This window comes from Scyliorhinus torazame, chromosome 27 (assembly GCF_047496885.1).
Source record: "Scyliorhinus torazame isolate Kashiwa2021f chromosome 27, sScyTor2.1, whole genome shotgun sequence".
NCBI lineage: Eukaryota > Metazoa > Chordata > Chondrichthyes > Carcharhiniformes > Scyliorhinidae > Scyliorhinus > Scyliorhinus torazame.
The window spans coordinates 2980885-3005946 of record NC_092733.1 but is presented as its reverse complement, the minus strand read 5'-3'; the positions used below and the strand labels follow the sequence as shown (position 1 = coordinate 3005946).

Sequence of the window (25062 nt, the reverse complement as noted above, 5' to 3'; positions counted from 1 at the left end):
GTACCCCAGTGAGAGTCAGTGTGTGTGGGACCCGTACCCCAGTGAGAGTCGGTGTGTGTGGAACCCGTACCCCAGTGAGAGTCAGTGTGTGTGGAACTATACCCCAGTGAGAGTCAATGTGTGTGGAACCCGTACCCCAGTGAGAGTCAGTGTGTGTGGGACCTGTACCCCAGTGAGAGTCAATGTGTGTGGATCCCGTACCCCAGTGAGAGTCAATGTGTGTGGAACCCGTACCCCAGTGAGAGTCAGTGTGTGTCGAACTGTACCCCAGTGAGAGTCAGTGTGTGTGGAACAGGTGCCCCAGTGAGAGTCAGTGTGTGTCGAACTGTACCCCAGTGAGAGTCAGTGTGTGTGGGTCCCGTACGTCAGTGAGAATCAGTGTGTGTGGAACCCGTACCCCAGTGAGAGTCGGTGTGTGTGGGACCCGTACCCCAGTGAGAGTCAGTGTGTGTGGAACTGTACCCCAGTGAGAGTCAATGTGTGTGGGTCCCGTACCCCAGTGAGAGTCAGTGTGTGTGGAACCCGTACCCCAGTGAGAGTCACTGTGTGTGGGACCCGTACCCCAGTGAGAGTCAGTGTGTGTGGGACCGTACCCCAGTGAGAGCCAGTGTGTGTGGGACCTGTTCTCCAGTGAGAGTCAGTGTGTGTGGGACCTGTACCCCAGTGAGAGTCAGTGTGTGTGGGACCCGTAACCCAGTGAGAGTCAGTGTGTGTGGAATCCATACCCCAGTGAGAGTCAGTGTGTGTGGAACCCATGCCCCAGTGAGAGTCAGTGTGTGTGGAATCCATACCCCAGTGAGAGTCAATGTGTGTGGGTCCCGTACCCCAGTGAGAGTCAGTGTGTGTGGAATCCATACCCCAGTGAGAGTCAGTGTGTGTGGGACCCGTACCCCAGTGAGAGTCGGTGTGTGTGGGACCCGTACCCCAGTGAGAGTCAGTGTGTGTGGATCTGTACCCCAGTGAGAGTCAATGTGTGTGGGTCCCGTACCCCAGTGAGAGTCAGTGTGTGTGGAACTGTACCCCAGTGAGAGTCAATGTGTGTGGAATCCATCCCCCAGTGAGAGTCAGTGTGTGTGGAATCCATACCCCAGTGAGAGTCAATGTGTGTGGGTCCCGTACCCCAGTGAGAGTCAGTGTGTGTGGAATCCATACCCCAGTGAGAGTCAGTGTGTGTGGGACCCGTACCCCAGTGAGATTCGTTGTGTCTGGGACCCGTACCCCAGTGAGAGTCAGTGTGTGTGGAACCCGTACCCCAGTGAGAGTCAATGTGTGTGGGACCCGTACCCCAGTGAGAGTCAGTGTGTGTGGGACCCGTACCCCAGTGAGAGTCAGTGTGTGTGGGACCTGTTCCCCAGTGAGAGTCAGTGTGTGTGGGACCTGTACCCCAGTGAGAGTCAGTGTGTGTGGGACCCGTAACCCAGTGAGAGTCAGTGTGTGTGGAATCCATACCCCAGTGAGAGTCAGTGTGTGTGGAACCCGTGCCCCAGTGGGAGTCAGTGTGTGTGGAATCCATACCCCAGTGAGAGTCAATGTGTGTGGGTCCCGTACCCCAGTGAGAGTCAGTGTGTGTGGAACTGTATCCCAGTGAGAGTCAGTGTGTGTGTGGAATCCATACCCCAGTGAGAGTCAGTGTGTGTGGGTCCTGTACCCCAGTGACAGTCAGTGTGTGTGGAACCCGTACCCCAGTGAGAGTCAGTGTGTGTGGATCTGTACCCCAGTGAGAGTCAGTGTGTGTGGAACCCGTACCCCAGTGAGAGTCAGTGTGTGTCGAACTGTACCCCAGTGAGAGTCAGTGTGTGTGGGACCCGTACCCCAGTGAGAGTCGGTCTGTGTGGAACCCGTACCCCAGTGAGAGTCAGTGTGTGTCGAACTATACCCCAGTGAGAGTCAATGTGTGTGGAACCCGTACCCCAGTGAGAGTCAGTGTGTGTGGAACAGGTGCCCCAGTGAGAGTCAGTGTGTGTGGAGCTGTATCCCAGTGAGAGTCAGTGTGTGTGGAACCCGTACCCCAGTGAGAGTTAGTGTGTGTGGAACTATACCCCAGTGAGAGTCAATGTGTGTGGAACCCGTACCCCGTTGAGAGTCAGTGTGTGTGGAACTGTATCCCAGTGAGAGTCAGTGTGTGTGGAACCCGGACCCCAGTGAGAGTCAGTGTGTGTGGGACCCGTACCCCAGTGGGAGTCAGTGTGTGTGGGACCCGTACCCCAGTGAGAGTCAGTGTGTGTGGGACCCGTACCCCAGTGAGAGTCTGTGTGTGTAGAACTGTATCCCAGTGAGAGTCAGTGTGTGTGGAACCCGGACCCCAGTGAGAGTCAGTGTGTGTGGGACCCGTACCCCCGTGAGAGTCAGTGTGTGTGGAACAGGTGCCCCAGTGAGAGTCAGTGTGTGTGGAGCTGTATCCCAGTGAGAGTCAGTGTGTGTGGAACCCGTACCCCAGTGAGAGTTAGTGTGTGTGGAACTATACCCCAGTGAGAGTCAATGTGTGTGGAACCCGTACCCCAGTGAGAGTCAGTGTGTGTGGAACCCGTACCCCAGTGAGAGTCAGTGTGTGTGGAACCCGGACCCCAGTGAGAGTCAGTGTGTGTGGAACTGTATCCCAGTGAGAGTCAGTGTGTGTGGAACCCGGACCCCAGTGAGAGTCAGTGTGTGTGGGACCCGTACCCCAGTGAGAGTCAGTGTGTGTGGAACTGTATCCCAGTGAGAGTCAGTGTGTGTGGAACCCGGACCCCAGTGAGAGTCAGTGTGTGTGGGACCCGTACCCCAGTGAGAGTCAGTGTGTGTGGGACCCGTCCCCCTGTGAGAGTCAGTGTGTGGGACCCGTACCCCAGTGAGAGTCAATGTGTGTGGAACCCGTACCCCAGTGAGAGTCGGTGTGTGTGGAACCCGTACCCCAGTAAGAGTCGGTGTGTGTGGGACCCGTACCCCAGTGAGAGTCAGTGTGTGTGGAACCCGTACCACAGTAAGAGTCAGTGTGTGTGGAACCCGTACCCCGTTGAGAGTCAGTGTGTGTGGAACTGTATCCCAGTGAGAGTCAGTGTGTGTGGAACCCGGACCCCAGTGAGAGTCAGTGTGTGTGGGACCCGTACCCCAGTGGGAGTCAGTGTGTGTGGGACCCGTACCCCAGTGAGAGTCAGTGTGTGTGGGACCCGTACCCCAGTGAGAGTCTGTGTGTGTAGAACTGTATCCCAGTGAGAGTCAGTGTGTGTGGAACCCGGACCCCAGTGAGAGTCAGTGTGTGTGGGACCCGTACCCCCGTGAGAGTCAGTGTGTGTGGAACAGGTGCCCCAGTGAGAGTCAGTGTGTGTGGAGCTGTATCCCAGTGAGAGTCAGTGTGTGTGGAACCCGTACCCCAGTGAGAGTTAGTGTGTGTGGAACTATACCCCAGTGAGAGTCAATGTGTGTGGAACCCGTACCCCAGTGAGAGTCAGTGTGTGTGGAACCCGTACCCCAGTGAGAGTCAGTGTGTGTGGAACCCGGACCCCAGTGAGAGTCAGTGTGTGTGGAACTGTATCCCAGTGAGAGTCAGTGTGTGTGGAACCCGGACCCCAGTGAGAGTCAGTGTGTGTGGGACCCGTACCCCAGTGAGAGTCAGTGTGTGTGGAACTGTACCCCAGTGAGAGTTAGTGTGTGTGGAACTATACCCCAGTGAGAGTCAATGTGTGTGGAACCCGTACCCCAGTGAGAGTCAGTGTGTGTGGAACCCGTACCCCAGTGAGAGTCAGTGTGTGTGGAACCCGTACCCCAGTGAGAGTCAGTGTGTGTGGAACCCGTACCCCAGTAAGAGTCGGTGTGTGTGGGACTGTACCCCAGTGAGAGTCAGTGTGTGGAACTGTACCCCAGTGAGAGTCAGTGTGTGTGGAACCCGGACCCCAGTGAGAGTCAGTGTGTGTGGAACTGTATCCCAGTGAGAGTCAGTGTGTGTGGAACCCGGACCCCAGTGAGAGTCAGTGTGTGTGGGACCCGTACCCCAGTGAGAGTCAGTGTGTGTGGGACCCGTCCCCCTGTGAGAGTCAGTGTGTGGGACCCGTACCCCAGTGAGAGTCAATGTGTGTGGAACCCGTACCCCAGTGAGCGTCAGTGTGTGTGGAACCCGTACCCCAGTAAGAGTCGGTGTGTGTGGGACCCGTACCCCAGTGAGAGTCAGTGTGTGTGGAACCCGGACCCCAGCGAGAGTCAGTGTGTGTGGAACCCGTACCACAGTAAGAGTCAGTGTGTGTGGGACCCGTACCCCAGTGAGAGTCTGTGTGTGTGGGACCCGTACCCCAGTGAGAGTCAGTGTGTGTGGGACCCGTACCCCAGTGAGAGTCAGTGTGTGTGGAACTGTATCCCAGTGAGAGTCAGTGTGTGTGGAACCCGGACCCCAGTGAGAGTCAGTGTGTGTGGGACCCGTACCCCAGTGAGAGTCAGTGTGTGTGGGACCCGTCCCCCTGTGAGAGTCAGTGTGTGGGACCCGTACCCCAGTGAGAGTCAATGTGTGTGGAACCCGTACCCCAGTGAGCGTCAGTGTGTGTGGAACCCGTACCCCAGTAAGAGTCGGTGTGTGTGGGACCCGTACCCCAGTGAGAGTCAGTGTGTGTGGAACCCGGACCCCAGCGAGAGTCAGTGTGTGTGGAACCCGTACCACAGTAAGAGTCAGTGTGTGTGGGACCTGTACCCCAGTGAGAGTCTGTGTGTGTGGGACCCGTACCCCAGTGAGAGTCAGTGTGTGTGGGACCCGTACCCCAGTGAGAGTCTGTGTGTGTAGAACTGTATCCCAGTGAGAGTCAGTGTGTGTGGAACCCGGACCCCAGTGAGAGTCAGTGTGTGTGGGACCCGTACCCCAGTGGGAGTCAGTGTGTGTGGGACCCGTACCCCAGTGAGAGTCAGTGTGTGTGGGACCCGTACCCCAGTGAGAGTCTGTGTGTGTAGAACTGTATCCCAGTGAGAGTCAGTGTGTGTGGAACCCGGACCCCAGTGAGAGTCAGTGTGTGTGGGACCCGTACCCCCGTGAGAGTCAGTGTGTGTGGAACAGGTGCCCCAGTGAGAGTCAGTGTGTGTGGAGCTGTATCCCAGTGAGAGTCAGTGTGTGTGGAACCCGTACCCCAGTGAGAGTTAGTGTGTGTGGAACTATACCCCAGTGAGAGTCAGTGTGTGTGTGGAATCCATACCCCAGTGAGAGTCAGTGTGTGTGGGACCCGTACCCCAGTGAGAGTCAGTGTGTGTGGAACCGTACCCCAGTGAGAGTCAGTGCGTGTGGAACCCGTACCCCAGTGAGAGTCAGTGTGGGTGGAACCCATACCCCAGTGAGGGTCAGTGTGTGTGGGACCCGTACCGCAGTGAGAGTCGGTGTGTGTGGAACCCGTACCCCAGTAAGAGTCGGTGTGTGTGGGACTGTACTCCAGTGAGAGTCAGTGTGTGTGGGACTGTACCCCAGTGAGAGTCAGTGTGTGTGGAACCCGTACCCCAGTGAGAGTCAGTGTGTGTCGAACTGTACCCCAGTGAGAGTCAGTGTGTGTGGGACCCGTACCCCAGTGAGAGTCGGTGTGTGTGGAACCCGTACCCCAGTGAGAGTCAGTGTGTGTGGAACTATACCCCAGTGAGAGTCAATGTGTGTGGAACCCGTACCCCAGTGAGAGTCAGTGTGTGTGGGACCTGTACCCCAGTGAGAGTCAATGTGTGTGGATCCCGTACCCCAGTGAGAGTCAATGTGTGTGGAACCCGTACCCCAGTGAGAGTCAGTGTGTGTCGAACTGTACCCCAGTGAGAGTCAGTGTGTGTGGAACAGGTGCCCCAGTGAGAGTCAGTGTGTGTCGAACTGTACCCCAGTGAGAGTCAGTGTGTGTGGGTCCCGTACGTCAGTGAGAATCAGTGTGTGTGGAACCCGTACCCCAGTGAGAGTCGGTGTGTGTGGGACCCGTACCCCAGTGAGAGTCAGTGTGTGTGGAACTGTACCCCAGTGAGAGTCAATGTGTGTGGGTCCCGTACCCCAGTGAGAGTCAGTGTGTGTGGAACCCGTGCCCCAGTGAGAGTCACTGTGTGTGGGACCCGTACCCCAGTGAGAGTCAGTGTGTGTGGGACCGTACCCCAGTGAGAGCCAGTGTGTGTGGGACCTGTTCTCCAGTGAGAGTCAGTGTGTGTGGGACCTGTACCCCAGTGAGAGTCAGTGTGTGTGGGACCCGTAACCCAGTGAGAGTCAGTGTGTGTGGAATCCATACCCCAGTGAGAGTCAGTGTGTGTGGAACCCATGCCCCAGTGAGAGTCAGTGTGTGTGGAATCCATACCCCAGTGAGAGTCAATGTGTGTGGGTCCCGTACCCCAGTGAGAGTCAGTGTGTGTGGAATCCATACCCCAGTGAGAGTCAGTGTGTGTGGGACCCGTACCCCAGTGAGAGTCGGTGTGTGTGGGACCCGTACCCCAGTGAGAGTCAGTGTGTGTGGATCTGTACCCCAGTGAGAGTCAATGTGTGTGGGTCCCGTACCCCAGTGAGAGTCAGTGTGTGTGGAACTGTACCCCAGTGAGAGTCAATGTGTGTGGAATCCATACCCCAGTGAGAGTCAGTGTGTGTGGAATCCATACCCCAGTGAGAGTCAATGTGTGTGGGTCCCGTACCCCAGTGAGAGTCAGTGTGTGTGGAATCCATACCCCAGTGAGAGTCAGTGTGTGTGGGACCCGTACCCCAGTGAGATTCGTTGTGTCTGGGACCCGTACCCCAGTGAGAGTCAGTGTGTGTGGAACCCGTACCCCAGTGAGAGTCAATGTGTGTGGGACCCGTACCCCAGTGAGAGTCAGTGTGTGTGGGACCCGTACCCCAGTGAGAGTCAGTGTGTGTGGGACCTGTTCCCCAGTGAGAGTCAGTGTGTGTGGGACCTGTACCCCAGTGAGAGTCAGTGTGTGTGGGACCCGTAACCCAGTGAGAGTCAGTGTGTGTGGAATCCATACCCCAGTGAGAGTCAGTGTGTGTGGAACCCGTGCCCCAGTGGGAGTCAGTGTGTGTGGAATCCATACCCCAGTGAGAGTCAATGTGTGTGGGTCCCGTACCCCAGTGAGAGTCAGTGTGTGTGGAACTGTATCCCAGTGAGAGTCAGTGTGTGTGTGGAATCCATACCCCAGTGAGAGTCAGTGTGTGTGGGTCCTGTACCCCAGTGACAGTCAGTGTGTGTGGAACCCGTACCCCAGTGAGAGTCAGTGTGTGTGGATCTGTACCCCAGTGAGAGTCAGTGTGTGTGGAACCCGTACCCCAGTGAGAGTCAGTGTGTGTCGAACTGTACCCCAGTGAGAGTCAGTGTGTGTGGGACCCGTACCCCAGTGAGAGTCGGTGTGTGTGGAACCCGTACCCCAGTGAGAGTCAGTGTGTGTGGAACTATACCCCAGTGAGAGTCAATGTGTGTGGAACCCGTACCCCAGTGAGAGTCAGTGTGTGTGGGACCTGTACCCCAGTGAGAGTCAATGTGTGTGGAACCCGTACCCCAGTGAGAGTCAATGTGTGTGGAACCCGTACCCCAGTGAGAGTCAGTGTGTGTGGAACAGGTGCCCCAGTGAGAGTCAGTGTGTGTGGAGCTGTATCCCAGTGAGAGTCAGTGTGTGTGGAACCCGTACCCCAGTGAGAGTTAGTGTGTGTGGAACTATACCCCAGTGAGAGTCAATGTGTGTGGAACCCGTACCCCAGTGAGAGTCAGTGTGTGTGGATCTGTACCCCAGTGAGAGTCAGTGTGTGTGGAACCCGTACCCCAGTGAGAGTCAGTGTGTGTCGAACTGTACCCCAGTGAGAGTCAGTGTGTGTGGGACCCGTACCCCAGTGAGAGTCGGTGTGTGTGGAACCCGTACCCCAGTGAGAGTCAGTGTGTGTGGAACTATACCCCAGTGAGAGTCAATGTGTGTGGAACCCGTACCCCAGTGAGAGTCAGTGTGTGTGGGACCTGTACCCCAGTGAGAGTCAATGTGTGTGGAACCCGTACCCCAGTGAGAGTCAATGTGTGTGGAACCCGTACCCCAGTGAGAGTCAGTGTGTGTGGAACAGGTGCCCCAGTGAGAGTCAGTGTGTGTGGAGCTGTATCCCAGTGAGAGTCAGTGTGTGTGGAACCCGTACCCCAGTGAGAGTTAGTGTGTGTGGAACTATACCCCAGTGAGAGTCAATGTGTGTGGAACCCGTACCCCAGTGAGAGTCAGTGTGTGTGGAACCCGTACCCCAGTGAGAGTCAGTGTGTGTGGAACCCGTACCCCAGTAAGAGTCGGTGTGTGTGGGACTGTACCCCAGTGAGAGTCAGTGTGTGGAACTGTACCCCAGTGAGAGTCAGTGTGTGTGGAACCCGGACCCCAGTGAGAGTCAGTGTGTGTGGAACTGTATCCCAGTGAGAGTCAGTGTGTGTGGAACCCGGACCCCAGTGAGAGTCAGTGTGTGTGGGACCCGTACCCCAGTGAGAGTCAGTGTGTGTGGGACCCGTCCCCCTGTGAGAGTCAGTGTGTGGGACCCGTACCCCAGTGAGAGTCAATGTGTGTGGAACCCGTACCCCAGTGAGAGTCGGTGTGTGTGGAACCCGTACCCCAGTAAGAGTCGGTGTGTGTGGGACCCGTACCCCAGTGAGAGTCAGTGTGTGTGGAACCCGTACCACAGTAAGAGTCAGTGTGTGTGGAACCCGTACCCCGTTGAGAGTCAGTGTGTGTGGAACTGTATCCCAGTGAGAGTCAGTGTGTGTGGAACCCGGACCCCAGTGAGAGTCAGTGTGTGTGGGACCCGTACCCCAGTGGGAGTCAGTGTGTGTGGGACCCGTACCCCAGTGAGAGTCAGTGTGTGTGGGACCCGTACCCCAGTGAGAGTCTGTGTGTGTAGAACTGTATCCCAGTGAGAGTCAGTGTGTGTGGAACCCGGACCCCAGTGAGAGTCAGTGTGTGTGGGACCCGTACCCCCGTGAGAGTCAGTGTGTGTGGAACAGGTGCCCCAGTGAGAGTCAGTGTGTGTGGAGCTGTATCCCAGTGAGAGTCAGTGTGTGTGGAACCCGTACCCCAGTGAGAGTTAGTGTGTGTGGAACTATACCCCAGTGAGAGTCAATGTGTGTGGAACCCGTACCCCAGTGAGAGTCAGTGTGTGTGGAACCCGTACCCCAGTGAGAGTCAGTGTGTGTGGAACCCGGACCCCAGTGAGAGTCAGTGTGTGTGGAACTGTATCCCAGTGAGAGTCAGTGTGTGTGGAACCCGGACCCCAGTGAGAGTCAGTGTGTGTGGGACCCGTACCCCAGTGAGAGTCAGTGTGTGTGGAACTGTACCCCAGTGAGAGTCTGTGTGTGTGGAACCCGTACCCCAGTGAGCGTCAGTGTGTGTGGAACAGGTACCCCAGTAAGAGTCGGTGTGTGTGGGACCCGTACCCCAGTGAGAGTCATGTGTGTGGAACCCGGACCCCAGTGAGAGTCAGTGTGTGTGGAACCCGGACCCCAGTGAGAGTCAGGGTGTGTGGGACCCGTACCCCAGTGGGAGTCAGTGTGTGTGGGACCCGTACCCCAGTGAGAGTCAGTGTGTGGAACTGTACCCCAGTGAGAGTCAGTGTGTGTGGAACTGTATCCCAGTGAGAGTCAGTGTGTGTGGAACCCGGACCCCAGTGAGAGTCAGTGTGTGTGGGACCCGTACCCCAGTGGGAGTCAGTGTGTGTGGAACCCGGACCCCAGTGAGAGTCAGTGTGTGTGGAACTGTATCCCAGTGAGAGTCAGTGTGTATGGAACCCGGACCCCAGTGAGAGTCAGTGTGTGTGGGACCCGTACCCCAGTGAGAGTCAGTGTGTGTGGGACCCGGACCCCAGTGAGAGTCTGTGTGTGTGGAACTGTATCCCAGTGAGAGTCAGTGTGTGTGGGACCCGTACCCCAGTGAGAGTCGGTGTGTGTGGGACCCGTACCCCAGTGAGAGTCAGTGTGTGTGGGACCCGTAGCACAGTGAGAGTCAGTGTGTGTGTGGAACTGTACCCCAGTGAGAGTCAGTGTGTGTGGGACTGTACCCCAATGAGAGTCAGTGTGTGTGGAACCCGTACCCCAGTGAGAGTCTGTGTGTGTGGGACCCGTACCCCAGTGAGAGTCAGTGTGTGTGGGACCCGTACCCCAGTGAGAGTCAGTGTGTGTGGAACTGTATCCCAGTGAGAGTCAGTGTGTGTGGGACCCGTACCCCAGTGAGAGTCAGTATGTGTGGAACTGTATCCCAGTGAGAGTCAGTGTGTGTGGAACCCCTACCCCAGTGAGAGTCAGTGTGTGTGGGACCCGTACCCCAGTGAGAGTCAGTGTGTGTGGGACCCGTAGCACAGTGAGAGTCAGTGTGTGTGTGGAACTGTACCCCAGTGAGAGTCAGTGTGTGTGGAACTGTATCCCAGTGAGAGCCAGTGTGGGTGGAACCCGTACCCCAGTGAGAGTCAGTGTGTGTGGGACCCGTACCCCAGTGAGAGTCAGTGTGTGTGGGACCCCTACCCCAGTGAGAGTCAGTGTGTGTGGAACCCGTACCCCAATGAGAGTCAGTGTGTGTGGGACCCGTACCCCAGTGAGAGTCAGTGTGTGTGGGACCCGTAGCACAGTGAGAGTCAGTGTGTGTGTGGAACTGTACCCCAGTGAGAGTCAGTGTGTGTGGAACTGTATCCCAGTGAGAGCCAGTGTGTGTGGAACTGTATCCCAGTGAGAGTCAGTGTGTGTGGGACCCGTACCCCAGTGAGAGTCAGTGTGTGTGGAACTGTATCCCAGTGAGAGTCAGTGTGTGTGGGACCCGTACCCCAGTGAGAGTCAGTGTGTGTGGAACTGTATCCCAGTGAGAGTCAGTGTGGGTGGGACCCGTACCCCAGTGAGAGTCAGTGTGTGTGGGACCCGTACCCCAGTGAGAGTCAGTGTGTGTGGGACCCCTACCCCAGTGAGAGTCAGTGTGTGTGGGACCCGTACCCCAGTGAGAGTCAGTGTGTGTGGAGCCCTTAGCCCATTTGCTAAATATTGAGAAATCAGACTTGAGCCAATAGTATTGCCTTAAATCTTTTAAAAATAAAAGCAGACTACACAAACAGAGGTGATGGACTGATACTCTGTACAAACACCGTGAAGATTTGATGGTAAACTGAAAAACTGTCTCTGGGAAACACAGAACACCAAATGCTTAAACTCTAATTGCCTGTCTCTCAAATGGTCAGCTCTGCTCAGTGTATTTGTTTGCAGTTTTAACCTTAGGTGCCACACATAGTTTGTTCTGTTGCATGGTGATTGAAGGAGTGAGTTTTTACATTGTGAGGTATTTGATCGTTTAGAAGCAGTCTTCAGTCTCCTGTCGTGTTTGCAGCAGGCAGGGGGTTAACAATGATGGAGTGCGAACTCTAACAGAGTGAGCTGATCTCGCTCTTTGTGCAACCCCACTTACAGCAAGCGTTAGACAGACCCACCACTACATCCCTCCCCTTCCGACCGCTGCTTCTCACAGCCTCTAATGCATCATCGGAAATGCTCCTCCTGCTCCCACTCTCCCTCCCCAACCCCACCGGGACTCCCCAGCTCTCCGGTTGATAGTTAGTCACATCCTCAGCAATGTCCCAGTCATTGAGGTTTGCATCATTCATTGTCTGCTCCAAGTGGGTGATGGGCTCTGGGATATCTGCAAGAGAAACAGAGCACAATCCGTCAGGTGGAAATTCATCATTAAATCTTCTCCCAAAAAACCCAATCAACTCAAAACTGGCTCGCAGTAAATTACAGAATTTCTAATCTTCTCCTCGACATTCAGAAGCATCACAGGAACAGGAGGAGCACCTCTCAGCTCGTTTCAATATTCAGTTAGATCCTGGCTGATGTGAGTCTGAGTTCCATCAATGCTGAGGGCGCTGCGAGGGGCTGGGATATGCTGGCTATGCAGCCCAGCCTCGGTAAGAGCACCTGCCTCAACATGTCAGGTGACACTGTTACTCATGTGTGAGTCCAGATAGTGAAAGCCACCAGAAAATCCAATGACTTTTACTCTGAACACTCACACACACACAGCAATTGCTACTTTCTCCGTTAAGATCAGCTCACAAGACTTTAATACAGACAACCCTCTCAATCGGTGGCTTTAGCAGTACGTGAATTAGTTAAATTGTAAACTGGTTAAATGCATTTGTTAATCTCTCTTCACTATGGTTTGGATTATTTATAAACCTGTGTGCTGATACACTGAACTCATTTCCGTGTCTCAGAAAGTAGCAGTGAACTCACCTCACATTCAGTCTCACACCTCCTCACAGCAAAGCTTCAGTAACATATTCACACAGCCTAGTGACAGGGGCTTCAACTCGGGTTCAACTTTACCTAGATCAATCCTGACACAACTCCCAATTACTCGGGCTGGATGTGTGCTCCAGGCAAACATGTCTCACTCTGAGGAAATCCTGAATGATTTACTCCTGTGTAGCGCACACACTGAGGCCAATAAGAAGTCTTCCAACACCAGGTTAAAGTTCAAGAGATTTATTTGGAATCACTAGCTTTCGGAGTGCTGCTCCTTCATCCCTACGCTCCGAAAGCTAGTGATTCCAAACAAACCTGTTGGATTTTAACCTGGTGTTGGAAGACTTCGTACTGTGCTCACCCCAGCCCAACGCCGGCATCTCCACATCATGGCTGAGGTCTTCCCCTGGTAGAACAGCGCACCCCGGAATCCTCCAGCCTGGCTCTGTCTTGCTAGAGGGGCAGGGGCAGTACCCCACACGGGCGTGACTTTTGATTTCACTCACATTTAGTCACCAGGGCTGTGCCAGCTGGCATGGCAGACAGCGGCCTCGATACAAGGATCAGGGCACTCTTAATAATAATAATCTTTATTGTCACAAGTAGGCTTACAGTAACACTGCAATGAAGTTACTGTGTAACGCCCCTAGTCGCCACATTCCGGCGCCTGTTTGGGTACACAGAGGGAGAATTCAGAATGTCCAATTCACCTAACAAGCACGCAGACAACGTGCGACGTGTGGGTATCGAACCTGGGACCCTGGCGCTGTGATGCAGCAGTGCTAACCACTGTGCTACCTTGCTGCCTATTGGGGAACCTGGTGCCTGATCCTTCCCTTCAGGAGCGATGGACTGGGATCTGGTACCAATAGGTCATTCATCTTCTGGAATTTTCCACTCTGTGCCGTGCTCTGTCACATGTAATGTGTAGGTGTTGCGGACAAAATGCTTGCCCGGGAAATTCCTACCTGCTGCGTTCGTCCTGCTCCTTTTCCATCTGGAACCTCCACAGGTGAAAATGACGGCCCGGATAAACTCCCTCCCACAGAGTTTCACTCCGAGGACAGGATTCCGAGCATCAGCCGCCGTCTGGAACTCTGAGGTGAATATCCAGAGGGCCAGGGTAAACGCAAACCTCTGCATCACCGGCCCTCTGCTTCCTTAACGAAACTGAGGATGTGAAAGTGAAGAGAGAACAAGGAGAGGAAGTGAAGAAGGAAGGAGTGAGGCAGAGGAGAGAGAGCCAGGATACGAGGTGTTGGTCTATTTCCCCTTGCTTGGAGCCCATTATATAAGCCCCTGTTCACATCTGATAAACAAATGTAATTACGAAGCTGTCGCAACACATGGCAGCAGACTGATGGTTTAATGAGCAGCATTAGGACCTTGCTAAAGGTCTCTGCTAGTGAGACAGACACACTCTGCTTAATTCTAAACACATCTCTATAGTAAGTTATCAAACAAGATATAAAAGAATCATTTGCATCAAACACACACAAAGCAAATGTCCTTATTTGTTAAATGTCGAGATCCACAGCTCACGTCTTACATTTCATTGCAAACCTTTGTCTAAAATCTTTGCGTAATTCCATTTCGCTGTCACAGATTCTTTTGAGAGGTCAGTTATTGAGTCTCACCCACGGAACCAATCTTTCAGTGTTTTCCTAAATAAGCAGGCTCTTTCAAAACAACCTGCATGTCTATCCTCAAACGCAGTGACCAACATGACTCACTATAGCCAGGTATATGGACAGTAAGAAGTCTCACAACACCAGGTTAAAGTCCAATAGGTTTGTTTGGAATCACCAACTTTCGGAGCGCAGATTCACCTGAGGAAGGAGCTACGCTCCGAAAGCGAGTGATTCGAAACAAACCTGTTGGACTTTAACCTGGTGTTGTAAGACTTCTTACTGTGCTCACCCCAGTCCAACGCCGGCATCTCCACATCAGGTGTATGGAGATTGGAACAGATTTGAGTCGATTCCAGAGATTGGTGTTTGTATCACATTGCTCAGAAAGTTACCCACGTGTTTACAGCTGCCCATTGCTTCTCCCAGCCATTCCATGGGATCTTCCATATCCACCAAAGCCATCACACAGGCCTTGTTTAGCATTTAAGGGGGTGGGGGTGGTAATGTCACCAGGTGAATGATTCAGAGGCCCAGGATAATGTCTGAATCCCATAGCAGCAGCTGGTAGGATTTTAATTCAGTTAATAAATCTGTCAGAGAGAGAAAGTGAGAAAGGAATCAAAGAGAGGGATAGGGAAATACAGAAATAGAGAGGTATAGAAAAAGCACGGTAGACAAAGAGGAACCGAAAGACTGGTAGAAAAAAGGCCAGAGAGCTCACGGGAAAGTGAGAGGGCAAGTCAGACAAAGAGATGGAGAGCAATAAGAACAGGGAGAAGTGCCTGATGACAGAAAGATATACTGACAGAGATGGAGAGAAGACAGGAGAAAAAGAAGTCAGGGAGAGCGCAAGTGTTTGAGGCAATATGTTTTTGAAAGTTAGTGTTTTGAGTTTGGATTGTTCAAGCTGAATCACATTGTGTCATTAATGAAACGATATATCAATTCTTATCATATCGGACTCAAGGGACAGAGTCTGACCACTGATTTGTGGGACAGTTAGTGGTGACAGCCTGTTTTGTGTGCAGATACCAGGCAGGTTGTGTGTATCAGTCTGGTAAGCAGCGGCAAGGATGGTTATCTGCACGTTCTCCCCGTGTCTGCGTGGGCTTCCTCTGGATGCTCCGGTTTCCTCCCGCAATCCAAAGATGTGCAGGTTACACCTGGTTTGCAACGAGTGGCCATGATCAATGTGCAGGGTTATGGGGATAGGGCGGGGGAATGGGCCCTGATACGGTGCTCTTCTGGAGGGTCGGAGACGCAATGGGCCGAATGGCCTCCTTCTGCTCTGTAAGGATTGGACGATTCTTTGTGCTGCTTTTAGACCTGCCCAGATGCTGCCGCCAGGCCCGTGGAGACATCCAGGCCTCTCTGTGCTGTGATATCGCAATCCGATAGGGACTGAGTCAAGATCCGCCTCAGCACCAGGATTTTCTTTCTATTCATTGTTGGGACATGGGCATCAATGACAGCACTTCTTACTCATCCCTAGTTGCCCTTTAACTGAATGGTTTGCTCAGCCATTCAGAGGGAAGTTATGAGCCAGTCAGATTGCTGTGGGTCTGGAGTCACATATAGGCCAGACCAGGTAAGGACGGCAGATTTCCCTCCTAAAGAACAATAGTGAACCAGACAGATCCAGTTTATGTTGTGACTGCAGTTGTGTCGTTAGAATGCTGCTGTGTCCTGACCCTAACACATCTATCAGGCACCAGGGGACTCTGCTCTGCCCTCCCTCAGACCCCACGCAAGACCCCTCCCCTCACTGAGACTCCTCCCCCTCACTGAGACTCCAACCCCTCACTGAGACCTAACCCTCACTGAGGCCCCTCCCCCTCACTGAGACCCCTCCCTCTCACTGAGAACCCTGCCCCACACAAGACCCCTCCCCCTCACTGAAATGCCTCCCCCTGACTGAGACCCCCCCCCCTGACTGAGACCTCTCCCCCTCACTGACCCCTCACTGAGACCCCTCCCCCTCACTGAGACCCCTCCCCCTCACTGACCCCTCACTGAGACCCTTCCCCTGACTGTGACCTCTCCCCCTCACTGAGACCCCTCCCCTGACTGAGACCCCTCCCCCTCACTGAGACCCCTCCCCCTCACTGAGACCCCTCCCCCTCACTGAGACCCCTCCCCCTCTTGAGACCCCTCCCCCTCATTGACCCCTCACTGAGACCACTACCCCTCACTGAGACCCCTCCCCTTCACTGACCCCTCACTGAGATCCCTCCCCCTCACTGAGACCCCTCCCCTCATTGAGACCCCCTCCCCCTCACTGAGACCACTCCCCCTCACTGAGACCCTTCCCCCCTCACTGAGACCACTACCCCTGAGACCCTTCCCCCCTCACTGACCCCTCACTGAGACCACTACCCCTCACTGAGACCCGTCCACCCCACTGACCCCTCACTGAGACCCTTCCCCCCTCACTGAGACGCCTCCCCCTCACTGAGACCCCTCCCCCTGACTGTGACCTCTCCCCCTCACTGAGACCTCTCCCCCTCATTGACCCCTCACTGAGACCACTACCCCTCACTGACCCCTCACTTAGACCCCTCCCCCTCACTGAGACCGCTACCTCTCACTGAGACCCCTCCCCCTCATTGACCCCTCACTGAGACCACTCCCCCTCACTGACCCCTCACTGAGGCCCCTCCCCCTCACTGAGACCCCTCCCCCTCACTGACCCCTCACTGTGACCCCACCCCCCTCACTGACCCATCACTTAGACCCCTCCCCCTCACTGAGACCACTACCTCTCACTGAGACTCCTCCCCCTCATTGACCCCTCACTGAGAACCCTCCCCTCACTGACCCCTCACTGAGGCCCTTCCCCCTCACTGAGACCCCTCCCCCTCACTGACCCCTCACTGAGACCCCTCCCCCTGACTGTGACCTCTCACCCTCACTGAGACCCCTCCCCCTCATTGACCCCTCACTGAGAGCCCTCCCCCTCACTGACCCCTCACTGAGACCCTTCCCCCCTCACTGACCCCTCACTGAGACCCCTCCCCCTCACTGAGACCCCCTCCCCCTCATTGACCCCTCACTGAGACCACTACCCCTCACTGGACCCTTCCCCCCTCACTGACCGCTCACTGAGACCCCTCCCCCTCACTGAGACGCCTCCCCCTCACTGAGACCCCTCCCCCTCACTGTGACGCCTCCCCCTCACTGAGACCCCTCCCCCTGACTGTGACCTCTCCCCCTCACTGAGACCCCTCCCCCTCACTGACCCCTCACTGAGACCACTCCCCCTCACTGGCCCCTCACTGAGACCCCTCCCCCTCACTGAGACCCTTCCCCCCTCACTGAGACCACTACCCCTCACTGAGACCCTTCCCCCCTCATTGACCCCTCACTGAGACCCCTCCCCCTCACTGAGACCACTGCCCCTCACTGAGACCCCTCCCCCCTCACTGACCCCTCACTGAGACCCCTCCCCCTCACTGAGACCACTACCCCTCACTGACCCCTCACTGAGACCACTACCCCTTACTGAGACCCTTCCCCCTCACTGACCCCTCACTGAGACCCCTCCCCCTCACTGAGACCACTACCCCTCACTGAGACACCTCCCCCTCACTGAGACCCCTCCCCCTCATTGACCCCTCACGGAGACCACTACCCCTCACTGAGACCCCTCCCCCTCACTGACCCCTCACTGAGACCCCTCCCCCTCACTGAGACCCTTCCCCCTCAGTGAGACCCCCTCCCCCTCACTGAGATCCCTCCCCCTCACTGAGACCCTTCCCCCCTCACTGAGACCCCTTCCCCCTCACTGAGACCCCTCCCCCTCACTGAGACCCCCTCACTGAGACCCTTCCCCCTCACTGAGACCCCCCTCACAGAGACCCCTTCCCCCCTCACTGAGACCCATTCCCACTCACAGACCCCTCCCCCTCATGGAGACTCCTCCCCACTCACATCCCCCTCCACCCCCACTGAGACTCCTCCCCACTCACACACCCCTCCCCCTCACTGAGAAACCTCACTGAGACCCCTCCCCCTCAATGAGCCCCCTCTTCCTCACTGAGACCCCTCACTGAGACTCCTCCTCCCTGACTGAGACTCCTCCTCCCTGACTGAAACTCCTCCCCGCTGACTGAGACCCCTCTCCCGCACTGAGACTCCTGATGCCGGATGTGGCTGGGCTCCATGGAGAGATTGTCTGGGGCCATTGCTCCTGATGGCTCTGCTGGGACAAAATGCTGCCAGCCATCTGATTGGTTGCACCTCTCTGAGGTGGGATAGGATCGCAAGGTTTGCCTACAAGTAATTAGCACTGGGCCCAGTTTTGGGGGGGCCATGGGGTGACACCATGCCCAGAGTTGGGGGGGTGGGGGGGCACTGCACCTAGTGTTGGGGGGGTGGGGGGGGCACTACGCCCAGAGTTCGGGGGGTGGGGGGGCACTGCGCCTAGTGTTGGGGGGATGAGGGGGCACTGTGCCCAGTGTTGGGGGGTGGGCGGGAGGCTCTGCGCCCAGTGTTGGGGGTGGGGCACAGCGCCCATAGAACATAGAACATAGAACAATACAGCGCAGTACAGGCCCTTCGGCCCACGATGTTGCACCGAAACAAAAGCCATCTAACCTACACTATGCCATTATCATCCATATGTTTATCCAATAAACTTTTAAATGCCCTCAATGTTGGCGAGTTCACTACTGTAGCAGGTAGGGCATTCCACGGCCTCACTACTCTTTGCGTAAAGAACCTACCTCTGACCTCTGTCCTATATCTATTACCCCTCAGTTTAAAGTTATGTCCCCTCGTGCCAGCCATATCCATCCGCGGGAGAAGGCTCTCACTGTCCACCCTATCCAACCCCCTGATCATTTTGTATGCCTCTATTAAGTCTCCTCTTAACCTTCTTCTCTCCAACGAAAACAACCTCAAGTCCATCAGCCTTTCCTCATAAGATTTTCCCTCCATACCAGGCAACATCCTGGTAAATCTCCTCTGCACCCGCTCCAAAGCCTCCACGTCCTTCCTATAATGTGGTGACCAGAACTGTACGCAATACTCCAAATGCGGCCGTACCAGAGTTCTGTACAGCTGCAACATGACCTCCCGACTCCGGAACTCAATCCCTCTACCAATAAAGGCCAACACTCCATAGGCCTTCTTCACAACCCTATCAACCTGGGTGGCAACTTTCAGGGATCTATGTACATGGACACCTAGATCCCTCTGCTCATCCACACTTTCAAGAACGTTACCATTAGCCAAATATTCCGCATTCCTGTTATTCCTTCCAAAGTGAATCACCTCACACTTCTCTACATTAAACTCCATTTGCCACCTCTCAGCCCAGCTCTGCAGCTTATCTATATCCCTCTGTAACCTGCTACATCCTTCCACACTATCGACAACACCACCGACTTTAGTATCGTCTGCAAATTTACTCACCCATCCTTCTGCGCCTTCCTCTAGGTCATTGATAAAAATGACAAACAGCAACGACCCCAGAACAGATCCTTGTGGTACTCCACTTGTGACTGTACTCCATTCTGAACATTTCCCATCAACCACCACCCTCTGTCTTCTTTCAGCTAGCCAATTTCTGATCCACATCTCTAAATCACCCTCAATCCCCAGCCTCCGTATTTTTTGCAATAGCCTACCGTGGGGAACCTTATCAAACGCTTTGCTGAAATCCATATACACCACATCAACTGCTCTACCCTCGTCGACCTGTTCAGTCACCTTCTCAAAGAACTCAATAAGGTTTGTGAGGCATGACCTACCCTTCACAAAGCCATGCTGACTATCCCTGATCATATTATTCCTATCTAGATGATTATAAATCTTGTCCCTTATAATCCCCTCCAAGACTTTACCCACTACAGACGTGAGGCTCACCGGTCTATAGTTGCCGGGGTTGTCTCTGCTCCCCTTTTTGAACAAAGGGACCACATTTGCTGTCCTCCAGTCCTCTGGAACTATTCCTGTAGCCAATGATGACATAAAAATCAAAGCCAAAGGTCCAGCAATCTCTTCCCTGGCCTCCCATAGAATCCTAGGATAAATCCCATCAGGTCCCGGGGACTTATCTATTTTCAGCCTGTCCAGAATTGCCAACATCTCTTCCCTACGTACCTCAATGCCATCTATTCTATTAGCCTGGGGCTCAGCATTCTCCTCCACAACATTATCTTTTTCCTGAGTGAATACTGACGAAAAATATTCATTTAGTATCTCGCCTATCTCTTCAGACTCCACACACAATTTCCCATCCCTGTCCTTGACTGGTCCTACTCTTTCCCTAGTCATTCGCTTATTCCTGACATACCTATAGAAAGCTTTTGGGTTTTCCTTGATCCTTCCTGCCAAATACTTCTCATGTCCCCTCCTTGCTCGTCTTAGCTCTCTCTTTAGATCCTTCCTCGCTACCTTGTAACTATCCATCGCCCCAACCGAAACTTCACACTTCATCTTCACATAGGCCTCCTTCTTCCTCTTAACAAGAGATTCCACTTCCTTGGTAAACCACGGTTCCCTCGCTCGACGCCTTCCTCCCTGTCTGACCGGTACATACTTATCAAGAACACGCAGTAGCTGATCCTTGAACAAGCCCCACTTATCCAGTGTGCCCAACACTTGCAGCCTACTTCTCCACCTTATCCCCCCCAAGTCACGTCTAATGGCATCATAATTGCCCTTCCCCCAGCTATAACTCTTGCCCTGCGGTGTATACTTATCCCTTTCCATCATTAACGTAAACGTCACCGAATTGTGGTCACTGTCCCCAAAGTGCTCACCTACCTCCAAATCCAACACCTGGCCTGGTTCATTACCCAAAACCAAATCCAATGTGGCCTCGCCTCTTGTTGGCCTGTCAACAAACTGTGTCAGGAAACCCTCCTGCACACACTGTACAAAAAACGACCCATCTAATGTACTCGAACTATATCTTTTCCAGTCAATATTTGGAAAGTTAAAGTCTCCCATAATAACTACCCTATTACTTTCGCTCTTATCCAGGATCATCCTCGCCATCCTTTCCTCTACATCCCTAGAACTATTTGGAGGCCTATAGAAAACTCCCAACAGGGTGACCTCTCCTTTCCTGTTTCTAACCTCAGCCCATACTACCTCGGAAGATGAGTCCCCATCTAGCATCCTCTCCGCCACCGTAATACTGCTCTTGACTAGCAGCGCCACACCTCCCCCTCTTTTGCCTCCTTCTCTGAGCTTACTAAAACACCTAAACCCCGGAACCTGCAACATCCATTCCTGTCCCTGCTCTATCCATGTCTCCGAAATGGCCACAACATCGAAGTCCCAGGTACCAACCCACGCTGCCAGTTCCCCTACCTTGTTTCGTATACTCTTGGCATTGAAGTAGACACACTTCAAACCACCTACCTGAACGCTGGCCCCCTCCTGCGACGTCAAATCTGTGCTCCTGACCTCTATACTCTCATTCTCCCTTACCCTAAAACTACAATCCAGGTTCCCATGCCCCTGCTGCATTAGTTTAAACCCCCCCAAAGAGCACTAACAAATCTCCCCCCCAGGATATTTGTGCCCCTCAGGTTCAGATGTAGACCATCCTGTCTGTAGAGGTCCCACCTTCCCCAGAAAGAGCCCCAGTTATCCAAAAATCTGAAACCCTCCCGCCTGCACCATCCCTGTAGCCACGTGTTTAAATGCTCTCTCTCCCTATTCCTCATCTCACTATCACGTGGCACGGGCAACATCCCAGTGTTGGGGGGTGGGCGGGGGGGCACTGCGCCCAGTGTTGGGGGGTGGGCAGGGGGCACTGTGCCCAGTGTTGTGGTTGGGGCACTGCGCCCAGTGTTGGGGGGTGGGTGGGGGCACTGCGCCCAGTGTTGGGGGGTGGGCGGGAGGCTCTGCGCCCAGTGTTGGGGTGGGGCACTGCGCCCAGTGTTGGGGGGTGGGCGGGGGGCACTGCGCCCAGTGTTGGGGGTGGGCGGGGGGCACTGCGCCCAGTATTGGGGGGTGGGCAGGGGGCACTGTGCCCAGTGTTGGGGGTGGGGCACTGCGCCCAGTGTTGGGGGGTGGGCGGGGGGCACTGCGCACAATGTTGGGGGGTGGGCGGGGGGCACCGCCCAGTGTTGGGGGGTGGGTGGGGGGCACTGCGCCCAGTGTTGGGGGGTGGGCAGGGGGCACTGTGCCCAGTGTTGGGGTTGGGGGAGCGGCTCCCTGATCTGTTTTCCCGGTGTGGGGTCGCGTTAGTTGGACTGCTGCACCTCATAAAAGCCACCTCACTGTGAGAGGATTGCAGAACATCCACACTTCTGGGGTGTGGACCCCCCTCCTCTCCTGAAGTGGGGCACCCTCCATGGGGTCCAGCTGCCGTGGGATTGGATTTGGATTTTGTTTATTGTCATGTGTACCAAGGTACAGTGAAAAATATTTTTCTGCGAGCAGCTCAACAGATCATTAAGTACATGAGAAGAAAAGAAAATACATAATAGGGCAACACAAGATATACACAATGTAACTACATAACACCGGCATCGGGTGAAGCATACAGGGTGTAGTGTTAATCAGGTCAGTCCATAAGAGGGTCATTTAGAAGCCTGGTAACAGCGGGGAAGAAGCTGTTTTTGAGTCTGCTCGAGCGTGTTCTCAGACTTTTGGATCTAGCTCGACTCGTCATTACAGGTGAGTTGTCCTGAATTACTGACTGCTCCTGCAGACCGTTTGGGAAGGCGTAAAGAATCCGTGCTGTTCAGCAGATACAGCCTTATCACTCCCCTTAGATGTTTCAGTGACATTTGTGCTATGACGAAATGCCATTCTGTGACTCGATAAGAAGCACGTCTAGTAGAACAAGATGTCTGGACCGTCTGTGTCGGATAATAAAAGGGAACAAAAGACGCAAGGTGACATTTAACAAGTGCCCTTTCGGGAGAATATGCAAATATCTGCTTCATTAATATCGACTGACTTGGTGTAGAATGTTAATATGCAGAAGGCTAGCTCCAAAATAACTTGTACCAAAAGTTCCTGTACCGGATTCTTCGTTCCTGAGACTAAGTGTTGATGCCGGGGCAGGATTTGTGGAATTCTACGAAGTGGTTTCGCACCTGGACCGATTCACCGACGGTTAAGGGGCTGCGACCGGCTCCACGTCGAATACAATCGATTCCAATGGGAAATGGAGCTGGATTCGCCGGGTTTGGGACTGACACTCAGGAGGCTGACAAACCGCAGCCGCAGATACACACTGCACTCCCCACCCACACCATCTCAGCCAACAAGGTGGCAGAGAGGACAGCGGCTCCACACTTCACTGACGCCGAGCTGGAGACCCTCCTGGACACCGTGGAGGAGAGGCGAGATACCCTGTATCCATGCCCGTGAAGGAAGGCTGCCAGCTGCCACCGTTCGCCAGGCCTGGGCGCAGAGGCAGTCAGCGCCTTAGGCAGCTTCGTAAGGACCAGCCAGTAATGCCGTAAGAAACTGCATGGCCTCCTCCTGGTAGCCAGGGGGAGATGACACTGACATGGACGGGGGCCGTCAACTCACTGTGGGTGGGCTAGCGTCACCGCTCTGGTGCCCCACCCCTAACCCACCCCACCTCGCCTACCTCCGTGCCCGAGGGATTCAATGAGACCGTGTGATGAATTTATCAGCTCGCCTGCAGGGATCACCCATTGCCAATCAGACGTTGGCAAATGATGCGGAACACTAGAGCACCCCGGAGCGGGTTGTCATCATCCTCCATCTCGTGGGCCAGACCCGCTGTTACTGCCAACCCGCAGGGCCTGCACGCAGCCCATCGTGCGGCAGGTATGTATCACGGAGAGGATCGCAAGGGGGGTGCACAGGAAGGGTGTTCATGGGAGGCGGTGTCCGGGGGGAGTGGATGCGATGTCCGTGCCCTTAGTTGGTGAACCTGGAGGCGATCAGAGTGTCCCGTGCGTGTTGGCCCTGGCGCACACGTTGTGCCGCCTCCCGTACCCGCCCAGGCCCCATGTCCTGCCTATCCTTGCCCTCCCCCGCATACCTCGTCGGACGAAGACTGATGTTCATCCTCCTCCTCCAGCACATCACCCCTCTGCTGCGAGAGGATGCAGCCGGCCTCCATGATACAGACCACACTCCCAGCGCCATACTGGAGGCCCCTCCGGAGCGGTCCAGGCACCTGAGTCACATCTTCAGGATGCCGAAGCACCACCTGATCACGCTCCTGGCTGCTGTATGGGCATCGTTGTAGTGGGTCTCCGTGTCGGTCTGCAGCCTCAGGATAGGCGTCATCAGTCATAGCCACAGTGGATAACCCCCAGCGGCGAGGGTCGCCTTGAGGAGACCAGGAACCGTCGAGTGTGCCAGGCTGAAGGCGGCATACACACTGCCCAGGTATTGCGCGCAGTAATGCATCATAGAATCCCTACAGTGCAGAAGGAGGCCATTCAGCCATCGGGACTACACTGACCCTCTGAATGAGCACCCAACTGAGGCCCCCCCCCCCCACCCACCCCCCCCACCCCACCCCCCCACCCCCACCCCCCCCACACCCCCCCCCCCCACCATCTGAGTGGGATAATCATAATGTAATTAATGGGAGGAGCCAGGTCTGTCTGTAGTTTTGCAGTTTGGTATATTTAAGTTGAACAGCAGTTTTGCCAAATGCTATTTCCCCCTTTGAGAGGGAGAGCTGACTGGTGGTGATTTAACCTGAGGATCATCACACCTCAGGCGAGGGGCAAGGTTGAGAAGGCGGGGCCTTCATGAATAACCTCAACCGGTACGGGGATTGAACCCGCGCGGCTGGCCTTGCTCCGCATCATGACCCCTCTGTCTATCCAAGTGAGCTAAACCGACCCCCAAGAATTAATTGAATCCCTAGTGCAGGAGGCCATTCAGCCCATTGAGTCTGCACCGACCCTCCAAAGGAGCACCCACACAGGCCCAATGCCCGTCCTATCCACCCAATCCCACCTAAGGGGTATTTAGCTTGGCCAATCCACCTTACCTGCACATTTTTGGATTGTGGGAGAAAGCTGGAGCAGAAAGAGATTGGTAAAGAGAAATGTAGGCCCCCTACAGACAGAAACAGGGGAATGAATAATAAGGGACAAAGAAATGGCTGAGCAATTGAATACATACTTTGGTTCTGTCTTCACAAAAGAGGACACAAATCAGATCCCAGAAATGTTGGAGAATGAAAGATTTGTGAGAGGGATGAACTGAGGGAGATCAACATTAGTAGAGAAATGGTGCTGGGAAAATTGATGTGATTGAAGGCGGATAAATCCCCAGGGTCT

At 54.6% G+C, this 25062-nt stretch overlaps 1 protein-coding gene and 1 long non-coding RNA gene across 2 annotated transcripts in view; one reads left to right on the top strand and one right to left on the bottom strand.

Annotated features, from left to right (window-relative positions):
- Positions 1–25062, top strand: part of LOC140403128 (uncharacterized) — a 437756-nt gene that overhangs the window by 253565 nt on the left and 159129 nt on the right. The gene's annotated exons all lie outside the window — the stretch shown is intronic.
- LOC140403378 (relaxin-3-like) lies at positions 10954–13431 on the bottom strand. Its single transcript, XM_072491309.1, has 2 exons — positions 13151–13431; positions 10954–11574 (listed from the first exon to the last, which is right to left on the bottom strand). The coding sequence occupies exons 1-2, from the start codon at positions 13323–13325 to the stop codon at positions 11300–11302; spliced, it is 450 nt and encodes a 149-aa protein (XP_072347410.1). The 5' UTR covers positions 13326–13431; the 3' UTR covers positions 10954–11299.